The sequence below is a fragment of the Myxocyprinus asiaticus genome, chromosome 12 (assembly GCF_019703515.2).
Source record: "Myxocyprinus asiaticus isolate MX2 ecotype Aquarium Trade chromosome 12, UBuf_Myxa_2, whole genome shotgun sequence".
Classification (NCBI taxonomy): domain Eukaryota; kingdom Metazoa; phylum Chordata; class Actinopteri; order Cypriniformes; family Catostomidae; genus Myxocyprinus; species Myxocyprinus asiaticus.
Window position 1 is genome coordinate 8242809 of NC_059355.1, and position 24247 is coordinate 8267055.

Here is a 24247-nt window from a genome sequence, read left to right on the forward strand (position 1 = left end):
AAATAGATAGAAGAACTGTGGTGAATTCTCCAAGAAGCTTGCTACATCCTACCTGCCAACAACCAAGAAAAACTGTGTCCAGGTGTACCTAGGAGAATTGGGGCTGTTTTAAAAGCAAAGGTGGCCCCACCAAATATTGATTTAGCTTTTTTATATTTACTGGACTTTGTATGATGTTAATTGATAAATGAAAACTATTTATGGCATTATATTTGAAGACATCCTCACTATGCAACATTTTTTACAAGTGCCTAAAACTTTTGCACAGTACTGTATGTATATGTGTATATATATGTATATGTATACAGGGTTGGGGAGTAATGGAATACATGTAACAGGATTACATATTTAAAAAACAAAATATAAGTAACTGTATTCCACTACAGTTGCAATTTAAATCATTGGTAATTAGAATACAGTTACATTCAAAAAGTATTTTGAATACTGAAGAGGTTACTTTGCATTTTATTCTCATTTGTTTCATTTAATATTTAGTCCTTTCAGATGGAAAACATTTACACATAAATGATGTAATCCAAAGTGCATTTCCTTGTGTAAATTGTCAGCTTTACACTAAGTTAAAATGGTATTTCTAGCCATTTTACATGCACGTTACCAGGCACGATCATATTTTTATATCAAGAAAATTCACTTTGGATCATAATTTCTTTTTTCTAGTAAGACCTTTGATATTAGGGCAAAAATCGTATTCTTGATAATTATTTTATTGTTTTCCAGTAAAAACATCGAAAAATCATTAAAACAAGATCAATTTGATTTATCTTGTTTTAGAAACAACAATGCGTAAGATATTTAGGGTTTTCAGAGAATGTAATTTTAACGTGTATTTTGTCTTACTGTACTGGCAGAGTTTTTATAGTCAAAACAAGTGAAAAACTCTACCAGTGCTGAAGTAGTAATCCAAAGTATTTAGAATACGTTACTGAATTTAAGTAATCTAACGGAATAGGTTACAAATTACATTTTACAGCATGTATTCTGTAATCTGTAGTGGAATACATTTCAAAAATAACCCTCCCAACCCTGTATGTATATGAATATGTGTGTGTGTGTGTGTATATATATATATATATATATACACACACACACACACACAGTTGTGCTCAAAGGGTTGCATACCCTGGCAGAAATTGTGAAATTTTGGCATTGATTTTGAAAATATGACTGATCATGCAAAAAAAAAAAAAAAAAAAGTATTTTATTTAAGGGTAGTGATCATATGAAGCCATTTATCATCACATAGTTGTTTGGCTCCTTTTTAAATCATAATGGTAACAGAAATCACCCACATGGCCCTGATCAAAAGTTTACATATCCTTGAATGTTTGGCCTTGTTACAGACACACAAGGTGACAAACACAGGTTTAAAAGGCAATTAAAGGTTAATTTCCCACACCTGTGGCTTTTTAAATTGCAATTAGTGTCTGTGTATAAATAGTCAATGAGTTTGTTAGCTCTCACGGGGATGCACTGGGCAGGCTAGATACTGAGCCATGGGGAGCAGAAAAGAACTGTCAAAAGACCTGCGTAACAAGGTAATGGAACTTTATAAAGATGGAAAAAGATATAGAAAGATATCCAAAGCCTTGAAAATGCCAGTCAGTACTGTTCAATCACTTATTAAGAAGTGGAAAATTCATGGATCTCTTGATACCAAGCCAAGGTCAGGTAGATCAAGGAAGATTTCAGCCACAGCTGCCAGAAGAATTGTTCGGGATACAAAGAAAAACCCACAGGTAACCTCAGGAGAAGGTTACCTCTGGAAAAAGACGGTGTGGTTGTTTCAAGAAGCACAATATGACGATACTTGAACAAAAATGAGCTGCATGGTCGAGTTGCCAGAAAGAAGCCTTTACTACGCCAATGCCACAAAAAAGCCCGGTTACAATATGCCCGACAACACTTTGACACGCCTCACAGCTTCTGGCACACTGTAATTTGGAGTGATGAGACCAAAATAGAGCTTTATGGTCACAACCATAAGCACTATTTTGGTGAGGGGTCAACAAGGCCTATTGTGAAAAGAATACCATCCCCACTGTGAAGCATGGTGGTGGCTCACTGATGTTTTGGGGGTGTGTGTGCTCTAAAGGCACAGGGAATCTTGTGAAAATGTATGGCAAGATGAATGCAGCATGTTATCAGAAAATACTGGCAGACAATTTGCATTCTTCTGCATGAAAGCTGCGCACGGAACACTCTTGGACTTTCCAGCACGACAATGACCCTAAGCACAAGGCCAAGTTGACCCTCCAGTGGTTACAGCAGAAAAAGGTGAAGGTTCTGGAGTGGCCATCACAGTCTCCTGACCTTAATATCATCGAGCCACTCTGGGGAGATCTCAAATGTGCGGTTCATGCAAGACGACCAAAGACTTTGCATGACCTGGAGGCATTTTGCCAATATGACTGGGGATCTATTCTACCTGCAAGAATTTGGGGCCTCATAGACAACTATTACAAAAGACTGCACACTGTCATTGATGCTAAAGGGGGCAATACACAGTATTAAGAACTAAGGGTATGCAGACTTTTGAACAGGGGTCATTTCATTTTATTCATTGTTGCCATGTTTTGTTTTATGATTGTGCCATTCTGTAATAACCTACTGTTGAATATGAATCCCATAAGAAATAAAAGAAATGTGTTTTGCCTGCTCACTCATGTTTTCTTTAAAAATGGTACATATATTACCAATTCTCCAAGGGTATGCAAACTTTTGAGCACAACTGTATTTATATGTAATATATATATGTGTGTGTGTGTGTGTGTGTGTATGCAGGGTTGGGAGGGTTACTTTTGAAATGTATTCCACTACAGATTACAGAATACATGCTGTAAAATGTAATTTGTATCAAATTTCGGGTTTGAGTAAATGATGGACTAACAAAATTAAATGTAACATCACGCTTCATCATCGAGATTTAAACCTCAGTTCATAGCAATACACAGGTAGAGTGTATGCCAGTGCCTATTTGCATGGCTATTTTATTTCAAATAATCTAAAAATCAGAGAATATTTAGCCATGGAGGGACTCATACACTAACGAAATGAGCAAAACCACCATATTCTGATGTGTTATATTTGAAATATGATCCTCTGAACACTGTCATCCACAGGTACAGTATATGCCGACTGGACCTATCTGCAGAGCCCATAATTATATTATTTCAAATATTCTCAAAAAAACCAGATCGTAGTGGCATAGAGGGACTCATACACTAATGAAATTAGCAATTTCATCATCTTCTGGTGCGTCATTGTTTCAATATGATTTTCTGAACAGAGCAATACACAGGTAGCGTGTATGCTGATTGCATCAGTCTGCAGAGCCCATAACACATTTTTTTTAAAATATTCTCATACAAACGAGACTGTAGTGGGCTAGATAAATACACTCACTAACAAAATTACGCATTACTTTATATTCTGATGTAACATTATTAAAAAATTATCTTCGGAACACAGCCATCCACACTTAGTGTTTACGCCAATTCCACCTATCTGCATAGCTCATAACTATATTATTTCAAATATTCTCAAAAAAACATGATCGTAGTGGGCTATATAAATACATTCACTAATGAATTCATGCATTTCGTCATACTCTGATGTAACATTATTAAAAAATGTTATTTGGAACACAGTCATCCACAGGTACCGTGTATGCTGACTGCGCCAATCTGCATAAACAATATATGCCGCCTAACTGCATAGCCCATAACTACATTATTTCAAATATTCTCAAAAATCTGAGATTGTGGTGGCATAGAGAGACTCACACACTAACGAAATTAGCAATTTCCTCATATTCTGATGTGTTTTATTTGAAATATGATCCTCAGAACACTGCCTCCCACAGGTACAGTATATGCAGATTGCACCTATCTGCATAGCCCATAACTACATTATTTCAAATATTCTCCAAAATATGAGATCGTGGTGGCATAGAAGGAATCCAAAAATAACAAAATTCATAATGACATCCTGTTCTGATGTGTTATGTTTTTAATATCATCCTCGGAAAACCGCCACCCACAGGTACAGTATATGCAGCCTATCTGCATAGCCCATAACTACATTATTTCAAATATTCTCCAAAATCTGAGATTGTGGTGGCATAGAGGGACTCATACACTAACAAAATGAGCAATTTCATCGTATTCTGATGTGTCATTATTTCAATATGATTCTCTAAACACAGCGATACACAGGTGCGGTATGTGCCGACTGTGCCTATCTGCATAGCCCATAACTAAATTATTTCATATATTATCCAAAATCTGAGATCATGGGGACATAGAAGAACTCATACACTAACAAAGTTAGCAATATCATTATATTCTGATTTGTTATATTTGAAATATGATCCTCGAAATATGAACACCGCCATCCACAGGTAGTGTATATGCTGATTGTGCCCATCTGCATAGCCCATAACTACACTATTTCAAATATTCAAAAAATTCAGAGACCGTAGTGGCTAGATAAATTCATTCACTAACAAAATCAAGCATTGTCATATTCTGATGTAACATTATTCAAAAATTATCACCAGAACAAGGCCATCCACTGCTAGCGTATACGCCCATTGTGCCTATCTGCATAGCCCATAACTATATTATTTCAAATATTCTCAAAAATCAGAGATCACAGTGGCACACACTAACAAAATTATCAATTTCATCATACTCTGTTGTGCCATTATTACAATATGATCCTCAGAACACAGTGATAAACAGTGGGTTATGCACCGGCCCACCGGTAAGCCCACTGCTTTCAACGAGAAACCTTTAGCATCAAATTACTGCAGCTAAGGACATCTATATTTCATGATCATAACGTTAGTTTTTTTAAAAATATCTTTGTCTAAAAAATGTTTTTTTTTTTTTCTAAAGAAATATTTATCATACATTGATAATACGTTTAATTCTGCAAATTTAATTAGCTGATCATGTATCCCGAGGAACAAGTAGGAGAGGTGAATTTTTTATAATGGGTATTCTTAAGCACATAACCCCAGCACTATCCCTAAACCTAACCACTTCTCACCAATATAGAAAATCAGACAATACTTTGTCATGAGACTGTTGGGCATCCATTGTGTTTCCCAAAATATACTGTATAATTGTCTACTTACCTACATAAATTTTGATTATCAAGTGCCAAAACATCTCTGCTTGATATCAGTTAAATCCTTTAAGCTTAGTCAGAATGCATGATTTTGTTAGTGAATGTATTTATCTAACCCACTACGATCTCGTTTTTTTGGGAATATTTGAAATAATATAGTTATGAGCTATGCAGATAGGTGCAATCGGCGAAAACGCTAAGTGTGGATGGCTGTGTTCCGAAGATAATATTTTAATAATGTTATTAAAGAATGCGACAAAATGCATGATTTCATTAATGTATTTATCTAGCCCACTATGATCAAAATTTTTTTGAGAATGTTTGAAAAAAATGTGTTATGGGCTTTGCAGATTGGCACAGATGGCTGGGTTCTGCTGATCATTTTTGAATAATGTTACATCAGAATATGACGTAATGCATGATTTTGTTAGTGAATGTATTTATCTAGCCCACTACGGTTTCAGTTTGAGAATATTTGAAAAAAATGAGCAGATTGACGCAATCGTCATATACTGTACCTGTGGATGGCTGTGTTCTGAGGATCATATTTCAAACATGCACGGCCGGCCCTTCGGGAAAAGTCCCGGTTCTCCCGATGGCCAGTCCGCTCCTGGTACCTGTGGATGACGGTTTTCCGAGGATCATATTTCAAACATAACACATCAGAATATGACGTAATGCATGATTTTGTTAGTGAATGTATTTATCTAGCCCACTACAGTCTCGTTTTTTTGAGAATATTTGAAAAAAAAAAAAATGAGTTATGGACTCTGCAGATTGGCGCAATCAGCATACACGCTACCTGTGTATTGCTCTGTTCAGAGATTCATATTGAAACAATGATACATCAGAATATGATGAAATTGCTAATTTCATTAGTGTATGAGTCCCTCTATGCCACTACGATCTTATATATTTGAAATAATTGTGTCAAACTCCAGACCTGCAGTTTAGTTCCAGCCCTGCTCCAAAATGCCTCCTTGTAATCTTCAAGCACTCCTGAAGACCTTGATTAGCTGCTCCAGGTGTGTTTAATTAGGGTTGGACCTAAACTCTGCTGGACTGTGGCCCTCCAGGAACCGAGTTTGACACCCCTGAATTATGGGCTGAAATATATACCTGTGGATGCCGGTGTTCAGAGGATCATATTTCAAATATAACACATCAGAATATGGTGGTTTTGCTTATTTTGTTAGTGTATGAGTCCCTCCATGGCACAATATTCTCTGATTTTTTTAGACTATTTGAAATAAAATAGCCATGCAAATAGGCACTGGCACACACTCTACCTGTGTATTGCTATGAACTGAGGTTCAAATCTCGATGATGAAGCGTGATGTTACGTTTAATTTGTTAGTCCATCATTTACTCAAACCCACCACCACCATATTATTAATTTTATTTTACAGTTATGGGCTTTGGATATACAATATTGGATAAGCAATATATTTACCTATTTTATATTATGTTCTTGGATTCATATATCTAGAAAATGATCACAGTCAGAATGAGCTTTATTGCCAAGTACACTTACACATACAAGGAATTTTTCTTGGTGACAGAAGCTTCCAGTGCACAAACAATACAACAACATGACAGATAAAAAACACAAAAAATTACATGTAAAAAAAAAAAAAAAGTGAATAGAAAATATAAGTGTATATATAGAAATACACAAATGATGTAATGCTTAATTTTGTAAGTCTATTATTTTCTCTATCCCACTACGCTCCCAGATTGTCAAGAACATTATTATTTTTTTACTTTAGAGCATATGAATTTTGGCGCTAAGCGTATACTGTAATTAAATTGTATTGCTCTGTAGTTGATATCTTATGATAAAAGAAAGCCTACAATATAGGCACTGACCAACATGTCTATGATGATCTTGGGTTCATAACTAAAGCCATCTACAAGCAAGTGTAATGTTAATATTAACTACTTTTATCAATTGTTCTACGTCACAGCGTGGCGCCATATATAGGTGTATACTGTAATTAAATTGTATTGCTCATGTTTGATAGCGGAATCCATGGTAAACAACTACATTACCCATGATACAGCAGAGAAAGCTCCACCAATCAGAGAATCACATCCAACGAAACCCGCAAAACATGACTCAGAGCGACCGCGCGCTCCCATGATGCACTATGAATGACGTAATCGAGTCGGTCTCCCTTCACCCTTAAACTACTTAAATATTTTTACATATCGGGATATTTTGCATTAAACGTAAAATATATTGTTTCTTTACTTATAATCAATAACCTAAAATCAATAGTTTTATATATTCCCATCATTTTTTTATTCAATGACATCATTCGCAATGCTTCATGGGATTGTAGTTCGTGCCCTCATGAAACACAAGTACAGATCCTTGTACCTTTGTCTTTATGTCAGATTTTCAAATACTTTTTTGCCTCCAAACAAAGTTCGTGATGTTGTGATTCACCTCGGAGCTGGTTGGTTTGGTTCATGGCTCACAACTCTTTTATGAAGGATTTTATTAAAAGTCTATGGAAGGAAGAAATGGGGAAAATACTTCCAGAACCCAGACGGCAGAAAAAGCGGGCGGTCACTCTTGCGCTCTATTGTCAATTTTTACAGCCACAGACCTTTTTCACAGACTGCAATTACGCGTTTCCGCCTTATTTAGCTGCGTAAATCTAGCAAACTTTTTTATATGATAATTTTTCAAATATTTAGTGTAAGTTTATAACATTATTCTTTGTGTTATATTACCCTGGAATTAGTTTTAAAAAAATAATTACCACAGCTGCGAGGTGGGTTCGATTACAGCTGCTGAGAGAGTGACAGTAAATTTGACATCATCTCCCATACTGTCTTAATCCACCGCTCTCTATTTTTTTCCTCTTCTGGAAAGTCATTCAAACGTAATAGTGGACTTTTTCTTTTGCTCTTGAAGCAAATGGATAAGTGAAAATAATATTTGCTGTGGTCTCCCATTCACCGCTGTCAAAGTTTACCCTGTAAACGTTTACTTCTGCGTGATTCTATTTTAGGGTTTGTTGACATTACATCGTCATGGCAACAAAGTTTTAAAATTGGCTACAACTTTACACAGAAAAGGTTAGTAAGTGATTTTATCACACTAAAATCATGTTAACATGCATATTCTTTATGTCTTGTGGCTATACTTTAGAAAAAGTGAGTATTTTAACATTCCCCATACACTTCCATTGTAAGTGCCTCCCTGTAACCTTGATTTTTGCTTTTTTAAAGGATGGACGAGTCAAAAGTATTTTTTTATTTTTTTTGTCAATTAACATTATGCCACAAATGCCGTTGATTGAGCTTAACTTGTATCGAACCCGGAATATTAATTTTATGCCAATGAGTTATGGATAGTTTTGTTCTCTCTTACTAGAACAATATAGTCTTAATGCTATTTTAATAGATACACATAAAAAAGATTTGAGGTGGCTTGCTATTTGTAACTCCGATATGTCAACTAGGAGAAAAACAGAAGGAGCACGAGTTTATCAACCTTTGGATCATTTATTCAGTGAATATTCACAACACAGAAGACCTGCCAACCTTGGCAAAATATTTTGAGTACCACAATTAATTCACATGCTTTCGCACCACTTCGCTTTGCACATGGTCATTTCCCCACTCACCGCCATATCATCAAGTTATTCAACATATAAATCGGCTATGAAGAAAACAATACAATCAAATATTCCTATGAATAACTCTAAATCTTTTACTCGCACTGCACTGGGCTATAGTATAATACAGTGAATGTCAAAAGTTTCAGTACACCTGCTTAAAACCAATTTTTATTCATGATTCATATTTCATTGTATATGTGTGCTTATACAAACTGTTAACCATAAGTCAATTGCATTCAATTATTCAATAAAAATGGAAATAATTTATTTTGTATATTGTAACATATGTTTTCATTTTCAAGTATTTACAGAAACTTATGTTGTAATGTAAAAAAAAAACAAAAAAAAAAAAAAACGTATGTTGTGATGTAAAACACTGTCAATTATGAATAAAACAAGTTTCTGTTCAGGATTTCCATTTTATTTAATAATTAAATAATTGAATCAGCTTATATAGGCACACATCATATAGGCCTAATGACAAATATGTAGCCTATTTGATTAAAAATTAGCTAGGCATGTAGGCCTTTGTAACTACAGGTTTAGCTACATTATTACCTGCAGTTCCTTGGTGGCTAACATCAAAATCATAATTGCACAATGTGCAAAATGCATGATTTGGCAGTTTTGAATTGCGGAGGCACAGCCATTGCTCCTGATACTTTGTGAGGAACTTCTGGGGGGCCAGAAATCAGAAAAGGGCACAAATATAACAGTTCAGTGCAAAATATATTTGCCAACTATTAAAATGCTATCGACATCGAAGGTTTCAATGTTGAACCTGAGGAAGCATTTGCAGGTATGTAACTTAGCCTACAGTTAACTGTAAGCAGTCATTAAATAAAGTAGGAAAGGCATTGCCCGGCTGCCACACCATGCTACTAATGTATATTCAAGATGTATTTTAGCTCTGTATTGCTTGGTGCATGTCCAGTAGTTTACTTAACGATGTTAATCTCCATTCATAACAAATTAGCTAGTCTGCTAGCTAGCTAAAGACGTCTTTACCAGCCACACTTCTATTTATGAATAGAATTCATAAATAGATGTTTTTCTATCCTTGAATAAGGTTGGTAGCCATGTCAGATCTAATATTACAGTTTCAGCATTTCAGCATTGTAGCATAACCTACATTAATGACTCACGAGGTCACTGAGTCGTGAAATTCAGGGCACCAACAGACTCCCCTGGCCAAAGCAACTTTACCACTAACCCATTTTAATTTTGAGTGTCTTTTGATTTTAAATCTGTATTTAACCTCAGAACGATCTCAAAGTAAAAAGAGGTGCTAAAGTCTGATTTTGTGGTGGCTGTGCTTTAAAATTAAATTATTATAATCTTAATTCAAGTGATGAAGGATTTTGAAAGTCTGACAGTAATCAGTGTTGAGTACTACTGTAAGGTTAACCCTGCCTGGTTTAAATGTTTGAAAATGATTAACAGTTGATAACATTCATTAGAAATTTAGAAAAATAATCACATGTAATCAGTTACATTAATAAAGTAATAGTTACACTACTTACTACATTTTAAATAGGGGAACTTGTAATCTGTAACCTATTACATTTCCAAAGTAACCTTCCCAACACTGTTTATGCGGCACGTGCACTTGCTTTTTTTTTTCATCCTGCCATGATCTGCTCCACTCATTACGGTGATGGGTTTGGCTGCAATAATAATTATGAATACGGTACTATGAAAAGTCACGTTTAACAATATGTGACACAAGGACCATATAACTTAACATTACTTTGCCAACTTAAATGCCTGGTGAACAAGCAAGCTAGCTTGCAAATTATGTGACGTTAGGCTAACGTTATTAATGTTAAATATTTTCCCAAGGTTGGCTGGTCCACATTAAGTTAACTCAATTCACAATTTCAACTTTCCACATCCACCCCAGCCCGTTTACCTTTGCAAAGGAGTTAAAAGCACCGTCCTCACTTGAAGAACCAGCCAGATGGAGTGAGGGGGAACAAGAGGGATAAAACCTATTTTGTGTTGCTGTCGATTTGCAGTCTCTTGAAATGATTGACATAACACATTTGTCCATCAACCCCACTTGATATTTGGGGGAATGAACCCAGCGTTATGATTGGTCGAACTCTTCTTCTTCTTTTGCTTTTCGGCAGGCTAGACGCTGCTGTCTCTTGCTGTTAGACTTGTGTACTGCACATGCACAATTGAACACAAAGGATTCACCGGCTTTTTGCGTTGAGTGACAAATCGTACCAGCGTACTTTGATGTCAAAATACGTACAGGTTGGCAGGTCTGACATAGGCAAGTAAGAAGTAGTGAAAAACAATAGAAAACCAACAAGTAAAAAAAAAAAAAAAAAGGTACTGGTGCTTGAACAATCTCACTATTTCTGTCTGTTAAAGTAGTCCAACAATGCAGCTTGTACATCAGTTCCTTCTGGTTGTCCATGCTCAGATAATGCCTGGACAGGGGGCTGCATGTTCACATACATGGCTGGAAGGTCCTCACTGAAGTCGTCTCCATACTCCTCACAGATATTGTGCAGCACACAGCAGGTCATTACCATCTTCTTTATCAGATCCAGCTTACAGTCATTCCTTTTTAAGAGACACCTCCATCGCGCCTTTAGCCTCCTAAAACTCATGTCCACAACCGACCTTGCAGGTCTCAACCTGAAATTGTACCTGCACTGCTGTGGGGTCAATGTGCCTGAAAATGGCTTCATGAGCCAGTTTTGCAAGGGGTATGCCGAGTCTCCAATCAGGTAGTGTCCGACATCATGGCCGGAGATGTTTATTTTGTTTTGGCTCATCAGTTGTCCATCTTTCAACATGTTCCACAACTGAGAATGCCTTAGGATCCCTGCGTCGTGTATACTCCCAGGATAGCCAACACACAAATCCCAGAAGAATCCTTCCCCATCCACTACTGCTTGCATCACTATTGAATGCCAGCCTTTTTTGTTGAAATAGTCTCGAGGATTCTCTTCAGGCGCTATTATTGGGATGTGGCTGCCGTCTATCACACCAACACACTGTGGTACTTTCCAGCGATCTTCAAAACAATCTGCCATCTCCACCAGCTTCCTAGAATCTGGGAATTTTATGTGTACAGGCAGGAGAACTTTAATTACACCATTGCAGAAGTCCTGCACACAGTTGAACACAGTGCTGACACCTACACCAAAAAGTTGACTTGCACTTTTATACTCGTTGCCTGTGGCCAGCTTCCAGAGGGCAATGGCGATTCGCTTTCTAACAGGTACACACAAGCGGAAATTGGTGTTCCTTCTTTCCATTGCATGCTTAAGACGACGGTAGATGTAGTCAAAAGACCCCCGAGAGACTTTAAAGTTCTGGATGAACTGCTTCGGACTGAATTCTGGTACAATGGTATCCCACCAATTTTGATTTTGGGGATGCGTCCAAACAACAGATGCCCGTCTATTCATGATCACCAAGGCTATCTGTGAAGAGAATCATTGGATTTTTCAAGTCAGATGAACACATTGTCTATAATAGCATGAAAATAACTCAACATCATTTGTGGCATAATGTTGATTAGCATAAAAAATGATTTTGACTCATCTCTTCTTTTCTTAAAAAAAAAAAAAAACTCCACAGGAAACCGACGAACACCGGTATTACCGCTGGTTGGACGCTAGGAGGTACTATGGGGTAATTTTCATTAAGCAGGGTTAGGGTTAAACCTACACAATAAAGCAAATATTTATTTATTTTAACTAAAAATTCAAATGAAAATGGAAAAAAATTAAGTGCAATTAAAATGTGTGTTGTTCAACTTTTTGAAAGATAGCTTTACAACAGTTGTGAAGGGCAACATCTCTTTGGAAACTAACCTACTTCATCTGTGCATTCTCTACCGGTCGGGTATTTCGTTGTCCGGGAAAATATATCATGTGTGTGAATACATTTGTTTTGTTCCCTCCTTCACGATATATATATATATATATATATATAGATAGATAGATAGATAGATATCGCAATATCCATTTACATCGGCAACACACGGGCTGAGGGATCAGTGACTATTCTTGATTTAGTGATTTTGCATTGAAAATGTAATAAATCAAAAATCAAATGCATTTATAAATTCAAATTGCACTCCAAATGAAACAAAAAAGCAATTAAAATAATGAAGTGATCGAAAATATTATAAGTAACCACCTTTCCATTTACCATCAGGCAAGTCTCCGTCTAAACATGCAGGCAGAAAATTACTTACACAAATTAAGACAAAAACAATTATAAATGTAAAAATAATAAATATAATGATGATAATAATCACTGAAATATAAATCATGGTTTGAGGTGAACGTGTTTTTGTATTATTTTATGTTTTAATCACAGATGTATAGGCTGCAGAGTTGTGTTCACAATGAACTGCTCTGTGGAAATAAAGCGAACTGAAATCAAAGCACCTCCTGAGCTGAGATGTCTGAGGTCATTTGCAGCACTCAGATGATACTGTTCTTGAGAAGACAGAAACAAAGAAAGATTGAGAACCTTTTTCATGCGTGTGTTCAACGAGACTGCACGCCTCCGAACAAACAGCGTGTCATACATGCGCATAGACGGCTTTTCTGTCATCTGTTGTTAATAATATAATAAATTGTGTTTCTTCAAGTGTGTGTCTGTGTGTCTATGGGCAAATTATTTGTAATATTAATTTGATAATAATAATAGCCTAATACATTAATGGGAAAACAAGCCAAATATCATCTTGACATCGTCAAAGGCATCAGCTATTTGCGATCACTCTGACCATCGTCGATCCCCGATATCATCGACTGTCAGCACAACCCTAATGTGCATTTCTCTCTATAAATGAACAAAATGTTCAGACAGTCTCCTTGCTGGTTTTTCCGACACATTCAGAATCATTACAGCTTTTGCCGGTGTCACTGCGGCTCGCTTCGTGCGTGCGCTTGTAAAATTTATATTTTAAAAGCTCATTATTATGGTTTAGTATTTCTCTGTAATGTAGAACAGTGTTTGCAATGTTACTTATAACATTCTTTCTCAGCCCTGGAACTCAAACCATTTCTGATGCACCCCAATATAAATATAAGTCATTAAATTAATCAGAATCAGAATCAGCTTTATTGCCAAGTATGCTTACACATACAAGGAATTTGTCTTGGTGACAGGAGCTTCCAGTGTACAACAATACAAAAACAGCAGCAAGACATAGATAATAATAAAAAATAAAACTAATTATACACATACGTACAGACACACACATACATACATACACTTGGGTAGTGCAAATCTAATACAATCTGTTATGTACAGTGCAAATGTTTTTTTTTTTTTTTTTTTTTTCTCTCAGAGGAATGAAATGGCAGAAGAGGTTGGATGTGTTGGATAAATATAAGAAAGACTAAATTGTGTATAGCACATAGTTATTGCTCAATGGGTCATGAGGGAAAAAACTATTCCTGTGCCTGACGGTTCTGGTGCTCAGAGCTCTGAAGCGTCGGCAAGAAGGCAACAGTTCAAAAGGTAGTGGGCAGGGTGATTTGGGTCCAGAGTGATTTTTCCAGCCTTTTTCCTCACTCTGGAAGTGTATAGTTCATGAAGGGGGGGCAGGGGGCAACCAATAATCCTCTCAGCAGTCCGAACTGTCCTTTGTAGTCTTCTGATGTCTGATTTCGTAGCTGAAACAAACCAGACAGTTATTGAAATGCAGAGGACAGACTCAATGACTGCTGAGTAAAACTGTATCAGCAGCGCCTGTAGCAGGTTGAATTTCCTCAGCTGGTGAAGGAAGTACAAACTCTGCTGGGCCTTTTTCACTATGGAGTCAATGTGGGTCTCCCACTTCAGGTCCTGTGAGATGGTAGTGCCCAGGAACCTGAATGACTCCACTGGTGCCACAGTGCTGTTTAGAATGGTGAGGGGGGTCAGTGTTGGGGTGTTTCTCCTAAAGTCCACAATGATCTCCCCCGTTTTGAGCGTGTTCAGCTCAAGGTTGTTTTGACTGCACCAGACAGCCAGCTGTTCAACCTCCCTTCTGAATGCAGACTCATCGTCATCTCGGATGAGGCCGATGACAGTGGTGTCATCTGCAAACTTCAGGAGCTTGACAGAGGGGTCCTTGGCAATGCAGTCATTGGTGTAGAGGGAGAAGAGTAGTGGGGAGAGCACACATTCCTGGGGGGCACCAGTGCTGATTGTACACATGCTAGAAGTGAGTTTCCCGTCTCACAAGCTGCTGCCTGTCCGTCAGAAAGCTGGTAATCCAAAGACATGGGAACAGAGAGTTGGTGTAATTTATTCTGGAGTATAGCTGGGATGATGGTGTTGAAAGCTGAACTGAAGTCCACAAAAAGGATCCTTGCATATGTCCCTGGTCTGTCCAGATGTTGCAGGATATGATGCAATCCCATGTTGACTGCATCATCCACAGACCTGTTTGCTCGATAAGCAAATTGAAGGGGATCTAGAAAGGGTCCAGCAATGCTCTTCAGGTGGGCCAACACCAGTCTCTCAAATGATTTCATGACCACAGACGTCAGGGTGACAGGTCTGTAGTCATTAAGTCCTGTGATTTTTGGTTTCTTTGGGACAGGAATAATGATTGAGCGTTTGAAGCAGCATGGGACTTCACACTGCTCCAGTGATCTATTGAAGATCTGTGTGAAGATGGGGGCCAGCTGGTTAGCACACGCTGGTGAGACGCCATCTGAGCCTGAAGCCTTCCTCGTCTTTTGTTTCTGAAAGACGTGGCTCACATCATCTTCACAGATCTTAAGTGCAGGTTGAGTAGCAGGAGGGGGAGGAGGGGGGGTTGCAGGAGGTGTTGGTGTTTGTGTGAAGTGAAGGTCAGGGTGGGTGTGGGGTGTGAGATTGGGCCTTTCAAATCTGCAGTAGAACACATTGGGGGTAGGAGTCCTGTCATTTGTGAGTTGTTTCATGCCACTCCACACTGATGCAGGGTTGTTAGCTGAAAACTTGTTTTTCAGCTTCTCAGAGTATCTTCTTTTAGCCACTCTGATTTCCTTGTTCAATGTGTTCCTGGCCTGATTGTACAAGACTTTATCCCCACCCCTGTAAGCATCCTCTTTGGCCTGACGAAGCTGCCTGAGCTCTGCAGTAAACCACGGTTTGTCATTGTTGAACTTTAAATAAGTCCTAGTAGGAATGCACATATCCTCACAGAAACTGATATATGATGTAACAGTATCTGTGAGCTCGTCCAGGTCTGTGGCTGTAGCCTCAAAAACACTCCAATCTGTGCAATCGAAGCAGGCTTGTAGTTCCCACTCTGCTTCATTGGTCCATCTCTTTACTACTGGCTTGGTTGATTTTAATTTCTGCCTGTAGGTTTAATATCATAAATGTGCGACAACTAGTTGACTAATGGCTTAAACTAACACCTACTAGTCCACTAGGAAAATCTTTGGTCGGGGGCAGCCCTAATAATTTTACAAAAGCACTTACATTAATTCTTATGTTAAAACAAGTGAATTATTTGAGCTGTAAGTTGTTTAAATCAACGTTTTTACAGTCGTTTTAGGGTTTACGGCGTCATGGCAACAAAGGTATAAAATTGGAAATGACTATAAAAAGAAAAGTTTAGTAAGCATTTTATAAGATTAAAATCATGTAAACACGCATATTGTTTACGACTTAATTGTGGCTATACTTGTGAAACAGAGTATTTTAATGTTTACGGATTGGCCCCCATTCAATTCCATTATAAATGCCTCAACCTATATATATATATATATATATATATATATATATATATATATATATATATATATATATATACACACACATACATACAGCTCTGGAAAAAATTAAGGAACCACTGCAAAATTATCAGTTTCTCTGGATTTACTATTTATAGGTATGTGTTTGAGTAAAATTAAAAATTTTGTTTTATTCTATAAACTACTGACAACATTTCTCCCAAATTTCCAAATAAAAATATTGTCATTTAGATCATTTATTTGCAGAAAATGACATCTGGTCAAAATAACAAAACATATGCAGTGTTTTCAGACCTCGAATAATGCAAAGAAAACAAGTTCATATACATTTTTAAACAACACAATACTAATGTTTTAATTTAGGAAGAGTTCAGAAATCAATATTTGGTGGAATAACCCTGATTTTCAATCACAGCTTTCATGCATCTTGGCATGGACAATGCTCCATGCCACACAGCCAGGTCAATCAAGGTGTGGATGGAGGACCACCGGATCAAGACCCAGTCATGGTCATGGTCTTGCACCAGGAATGGCATAAAGTCACCCAACAGCAATAAGAAAGACTGGTAGAGAGCATGCCAAGATGCATGGATGCTGTGGTTGAAAATGTTGTAAATTTAGGAGAAATGTTGTCAGTACTTTATAGAATAAAACAAAAATGTTCATTTTACTCAAACATACCTATAAATAGTCAATCCAGAGAAACCGATAATTTTGCAGCGATCTCTTAATTTTTTCCAGAGCTGTATATAGAATAAGAGGGAGAAATAAAAATGATTTTCTTCTTTTTGTGGTAATCAATATTATGCCAAAAATGCTGTATTGAGCCTGGAATATTCCTTTACTCATTACCTTACCTTTTCTCCTATGCTCATTGTACATATTTAATATAATAATTTAAAGAATATATTATGCTAAACTGATGAGTAGTTCATGTAGATATAAAGCGAACGTAATAGTATATATTTAAATAAATTCTACATATTTGCTGAATAATTAAAAACACTAATTATGCTTAACAGATCATTAGGTAATATCATAAAGTGATTAAATAAAGGTTGTAAACAGTTATCCATTTTTCCTAGAAATAAAAGAGAACACTTTAAACATACAGCCTAATCATATTTTCCAGGACATTTAAAATGTTTTATTTTTTTTTTTTTATTTATTTACATTTTCCATTGCTTTTCTACGACTGAAAACTGCATTACATTTCAGGTTTGCCAGGGCGTGTGGAAACCTTGCACATTCATAATGCATAAAAACATTAAAGTTTCAATACGTTACCTGTCGCCTTGTGCGAAGACGTTGCTTGTGACATGCCCTTTGAACTGAACATAGACGTTGAAGTAAATTACGTTGAATGTTGAAATATGTTCTCAAAGCGAGAAGACAGACTTGTAAACAACGACTGTGATTCGCCATGTTTGTTTGTGTGGGCTGGACCGGACATGCCCGTTGACTGTTACTTCTTCTTGTGTGTGTACCAGCGATTGGCCACCACCATTTGGAGCATTATCGCCACCTCCCGGAACTGGAAGCACGAAGACAAGGATGTATCCAAACGCGTCTCTTTTAAAAACTCTTTTAAAGAAGGCTCTAGCCATACTTTGTTTTATCCGGGATTTAGTTTAAAGGAAAAGTTCTCCTAAAAATAAAAATGATCTCATCATTTACTCACCCTCATGCCATCATGCCATGACTTTCTTCTGCAGAACATAAATGAATATTTTTAGAAGAATATCTCATCTCTGTAGGTCAATACAATGGAAGTGAATGGTGTTCAAAATTTTGAAGCTCCAAAAAGCAAATAAAGGCATCATAAAAGTAATTCATAATACTCCAGTGTTTAAATCCATATCTTCAGAAGTGATATGATAGGTGTGGGTGAGAAACAGATCAATATTTAAGTCCTCTTTTGCTAGAAATTCTTCTTGCTGCCCAGTAGGGGCGATATGCATGAAGAATGTGAATCACCAAAAACACAAGAAAAAGAACGTGAAAGTTCAATTGGAGATTGACTGAGAAGGGAGGATAATTTATAGTAAAAAAGGACTTAAATATTGATCTGTTTCTCACCCACACCTATCATGATGCTTCTGAAGACATTGATTTAACCACTGGAGTGTTATGGATAACTTTTATGCTGACTTATGTGACTTTTGAAGCTTTAAAATTTTGGCACCCATTCACTTGCATTGTATGGGCCAAAAGAGATAAGAAATTCTTCTAAAAATCTTCATTTGAGTTCAGCAGATGAAAGAAAGGCTGCGTCCAGTGCCAGCAAAATGCTGCCTCCGGAGGCTTATACGGAGTTAGGAAGGGACCAAGGCACGTCCGAATTCAATGTTCGTGTCACATCCTACTGAGATACCTTCATCTGATCGATTTTTGAAGGCAGCATAGATGTATCCTTCATTGCCTATGAAATCCGCACGCGGATTCACGGCGGTTGAGTTGAAGAAAAAAAAAGGAGGACGAAGAGACAGCTGATAGCCAATTTGTGTATAAGTGTATGTTTTTATTCACTTTTTCCAACTTTTGATTCCATTTATAGCGAGAAAGTAGTATTGTAGTTAATAAATATACAATTGGGTATCGCCAAAACTCTCTTGATTTTATTCTGGATTATTAGACCACTGTGGTTCGGTTGTACTGAATGAAGCAGATGCGTTACTTTTAGTGGACACCAGATGGCGATAAACCATTGCTGGTATCCTAACAACGATGTGACCTTATGCTGCCTCAGTAGCCTGTCCAAAACCAGTTTCTGGAGTTACCTTCGTACACAAACGCTGACTGTTGAGTCATTGACTGATAGGGCAGCAAGGCAACAAGACAGCTACCTTTGGTTTCGGACGCAGCCAAAGTCACACATCTGGAATGGCATAAGGGTGAGTAAATGATGAGAGAATTTTGATTTTGCAGTGAGCTATTCCTTAAAGCATCATAAGCATTTCCCCACAAATAACAAAAAAGCATATCTTTTATTTTGTGAATCACTGTGCATGACTATCAAGCAATCCAAAAAAGACAAGATATTAGATGAAAAATAATTGCACATTTTTATTACGTCCTGATGTCACTGTAATGCCTCTCTTTCAGTCGGTCAACAAACCGATTCTCACTCGTTCATGGCCACTGTAGTGCCGACCCTGACATAAACACCTCTAATGGATTATTTTGAAAAGGTAATTACGTTTCAGCATCAAAGTTTAACCTAAGTTACAATTGTTCTCATTTCGTAACAGTTTGTAATGTGTTTTTTATTAGTCTGTGCATTTTGTATAGTCTTGTGATACTGATTACAGGTGACCTCTTGCATTAGGATACAGCAGAGCAAACTTGAGAAAATTTGCCTGTCTACAGCTTTTAAAGTTATTGTTTGTTGTGCATTTTTTTTTTTTTTTTTTTAGTTTGTGTCTCTCTTTTAATTGTTATGTTTATGCTGACTGAAATAAATCTGCAAAAATATATCGTTTACCCATTAAATTTTTTTGTAACCAACACTTGTGATTATTCTGTCACCCTTAATTTATTTTTTGTTCATTTTGTAATGAACCCTTCAACTACAGGCCAAGTGACCTGAACATGAAATAGACCCTAATGTCAGTTCATTAAACACATGTTGTTTAGTGGACATATGTGAAAATAACTGATACCCCACTGGCATCCCATTTCATTGTCTAATGATCTTCAAAGAGATATACTGTATGATTATCTCGTGTCTTAACGTGTGATCCATGTATTTATTTACCTTGTTCTGACTATTTAACATTTGCAAATCTCATTTAGCAGTACTGTCATCATTTTGCAAGTATAGGTAATATGATAAAATTACCCGTAATACATACCAAAAGCATTCTCATTCTGGTCTTCTTAATTTTTTGTTAAATAAATAAGTGGCATGAAATAAAATGTTACCATAACAGCTGAGGAAGCAGCTCATAGGTCGAATTGGAAAGATAAGGAAAGCTTCAAAGCGATATGTGGAATGAAACGCAGGATTAGGTGAGTGTTCCAGATGATAGTTTGCTAAAACAGGGCCTTGCCACCCTGTACCAAGGTTGTGCAAAATTCAGAATTACAGAATGAACTCCCTTTCAGTTCATAAGTTGGAATTTGAATCGAATTGGCCACGCCCCACAGGAAGTTGAATTGGAATGATAGGAAGTGGAATTTACTGAACTGCAATTCAAAGAAATTCAACACAGTCACACTACACAGTTACATTAGTCCAAGACACATTATTTTTTATCAAGTATGCCTATTTATTCCCTGATAGGTAGCATTTTTTTTTTTTACCTATAGAAATAACATTTTTTGTCTCAAAAAACAACAATTAAAATAGCCATCAAAAGATTTTTGTTTTTGCTGTACAAAACCAGAAATGGTTTATATTTTTAGTAAATTATACTAAAAATAGATTATGTTGATTGTTTAATAGATTGAGCAAATTTGAGAATTTCTGGAAATTAAGTGTTCTTCCACCATGGTCCATAAAATAATAAATATATTAAATATAGTGAAATAAATGAAATACAAATTTCTATATGTGTCATTTTAAACATTATTACATTTATTACATTTATTATTGATTATTAACACTAGAAAAAGTGATGTGTTTATAGAATATAATGAAATTAAGTTTGCATTGCATTATCATTTTAAGTTAAATTAACTTTAACTTAAAATGTCAACCTGCCATTTTACATATTAGCTGTACATATTTAAATTTAGTAACTTTAAAAATATTTCTTAAACTCTGTCAACTTAATTCTATGACAATGACTTACTTTATTTACAGGATAATTAAACGGTTCAATATTCTGAGCATCTCATGTGCTTGCTGTCTTAAATTAATAATATCATATTTTTACTCATCACATGAATACTTATGAGAAAAAAAGTATTTTAAAATGGCACGCACAGACCTCGACACTTGGTACATAAAACACCATAAGGTTAACAATCAACAAATTAAGCATTTTATTAGAGAAACTTATACTGACATCATAAAACAAGTTACCTACTGTGACAAAATGAACAACAATAATGTAAATAAAACCATGCAAATGGCCAAACAATGGAACCATATTATTCATGCCCCAGTGCATTCCTGGAAGAGGGTAAATGGAACTGAACCACATAAACATTTTGTGTAGGCAATTTGAACTCAAATAAATGAATGCATTAATCCAACTCGCTGCTGTGCCTGTTGGTTCAAAGTAAAAAATATCTTAAGTATGTTGTAATTTAAAAGCTGTATTGAGATGCATCACTTGCACCAAAAAACTACAATAATCAAGTAAATTTTTCAATGTTTTTCAGCACTGTTTACTTGATCTAAGAACATTGTTTACAGTGTAATGTTTCTGGAAATAACCTGTTTGTTATGCATATGATAATAATTTAACATGTTTCATGATATACTGAAAAGTCAAATGTATTATTAAAAAATACTTAAACAGTCATAATAATTTATTTTTATTTCATTCCATTTTAATTCTACTTCCTTAAATTCAAATTGCAATTCTACATCCTTTTTGCTACCTCAATTCAAATTCAGTGCAAATTCAGGAACTGAATTGGAGTTGAACTGGCATTCTTCATTCAATTTTGAATGGGGCACAACCCTGCCCTGTACAAATGTCACACATTGTCAGTAGTACCAGCCATTGCTGCTTTCATATTCAGTCTGAATGGGAGTATGAATCAGTGTCAGAAATTAATATATATATATATATTTTTCTAAGGGGCAATATTTTCCACCCTGAAATTGATTTCCAAGGGCTTTTATGAGGGCATTTTTTCTAAGACATACTGTATGAAAAAAAAAAGCATGCCATCCGTTTGTCACAAACTTGTTCTAAACAAATAACTTGAAAGGCCAAGGATAGAATTATGAAATACATGGGTGGTGCTAGGGCTGGGCTTACGGGGCCACTAATTTTTTCTGGAAAGCCCCTAATGTTTTGCATATTATATTTTAATAGTTTAACAATATATTTGAATAATAAGTAATAACCGAAGTTCAACCATGCAGCTCTATTTGGCATAAGCTGATAGGTTCTTTGACTTGTTATCTGTTAGCAAATTGGCTTGCTCACATGTGACATGTTAAGCCAATCGGCTCACATTGTGTAAGCGAGCCAGACATTTGCGTTTTTTGCAAAACTTTTAGCAAGACATGATGCCTTAAACCTTGCAAACTTTGGCAAAGCAACTGTTTTTTCCTTATAAGAATTTTAGCCCATTTATAGCCTGCTATCTACTAAATAAACTTAAAGCAACCAACTAATCAATAATATAAAACTATAAATTGTACACAATGTGCGTTTTATGGATATTATTTTATGTATATATACATATATATATATATATATATATATATATATATATATATATATATATATATATATATATATATATGTAAGTATATAGCACTCTTGATTGGATATAGGACATGGGTTGTGGGGGCCCACATCAATATTCTTTCAAGGGGCCCAGAATTCCTTAGCTACATCTTCTAATGACTTCGAAGGACTTCAGAAGACATGACGACATTTGCGGTAAGGGAACAAAGGGTGCTTCTCATTTCTGAAATTGTGCTTCCTCGCTTCCTTTCCTTACTTCCTAGCTCCTCCCTCTTAGGGAACAGGGAAAGGATGCAAGCAAAGGAAATGAGAATAGAGGAATCAAAGCAAGATGTTTTTGTAAAATGAAATGTCCTGCTCACTCAATCCTCATTTTAGAGCGCCGTCTTTGCGCAGCTGCAGTACCTCGGAGCGCTTACTGTTATGTTGTTGAAACTTGATTCATTAATATATTCATAATAAATCCTAATAATTTAAGGTGCTCTGTTGAAGTGTGACAATTTTGGTGTATTTAAACTGCAAAGGTGACACATGCATTAAAAGTTGTGCCAGATGTGAATGTGGAGTAGAATTTATGCGTGTCAGGTGTTTTGACAAAAAAGTCTTCAATTCCCCAAATGAGAGGACTAGGCTGCTACGTGTTCAGCACCATTACCCAAACCTCGTCATTTCGGATATGCATGTAGGCTACATTAGTATTTATCATTAATTCCTTATGTCCAAATTACACTTCCTTACTTAATCATATGTGCTCATTTAGCCAGAACACAACTATATTCCTCAATCCATCCCCTAATAGCCATTCCAATGAAAATGTCCCTTCTTCAATAATACATAAATTGTTGGTACCTTCCTTTCCTCTGCAAATTGTCTGCACTGCACAATAATATGTTTAACTGTTTCCATTATTTCACAATAATATCAATGACCGAAGTTGTGTCTCCCATCAGAAACATTGCATTGAAACCTGTACGTCCAAGTTGCAGTCTAATACATCTTCTTTTCTATATCACCCTAAGTTACCAGACACTTCACTCACAGGAGGTTGAATCCGGTATTAGACTACTGTCTTCCAGTTTGACATGTACTCCATCTTTTCTGAAGTTCTTTGACCACCTCTTTTTGAATTATTGATTCACTATTGTTCAAATAAACCTGTATACTGGATCTTCACCTCTAACCACCTTCTTAGCATGCTTATCTGCCCCATTTCTTTTCACCCCAATATGTGCTGGTATCCAACACAAATTTACACTCATTTCCATTTTATTTAATGACAACAGTAATATATATCACATTAAGTCCTCTCTCACAGACTGAAATGAAGCCAGACTATAAAGGCAGAAAAATAATTCTACTG

At 36.2% G+C, this 24247-nt stretch overlaps 1 protein-coding gene across 3 annotated transcripts in view; it reads right to left on the reverse strand.

Moving 5' to 3' along the window:
- zgc:113227 (uncharacterized protein LOC541506 homolog) overlaps positions 1 to 18092 on the reverse strand; it is an 88793-nt gene extending 70701 nt beyond the window's left edge. For 2 of the 3 annotated variants that reach the window (XR_007898570.1, XR_007898571.1), the window contains exons 1-2: positions 17798 to 18092; positions 10702 to 12235 (exon numbers count right to left, since the gene is read on the reverse strand). Coding sequence is in view for 1 of the 3 variants with exons in the window: in XM_051711436.1 (XP_051567396.1) it covers positions 11153 to 12235; positions 17798 to 17935 (1221 nt within the window). In the remaining 2 variants the exon portion in view is untranslated. Of the gene's footprint in view, positions 1 to 6654; positions 12236 to 17797 lie in introns of those variants that run through there. The other variant, XM_051711436.1, reaches the window with a different exon arrangement.
- Between the last annotated feature and the right edge of the window lie 6155 nt (positions 18093 to 24247).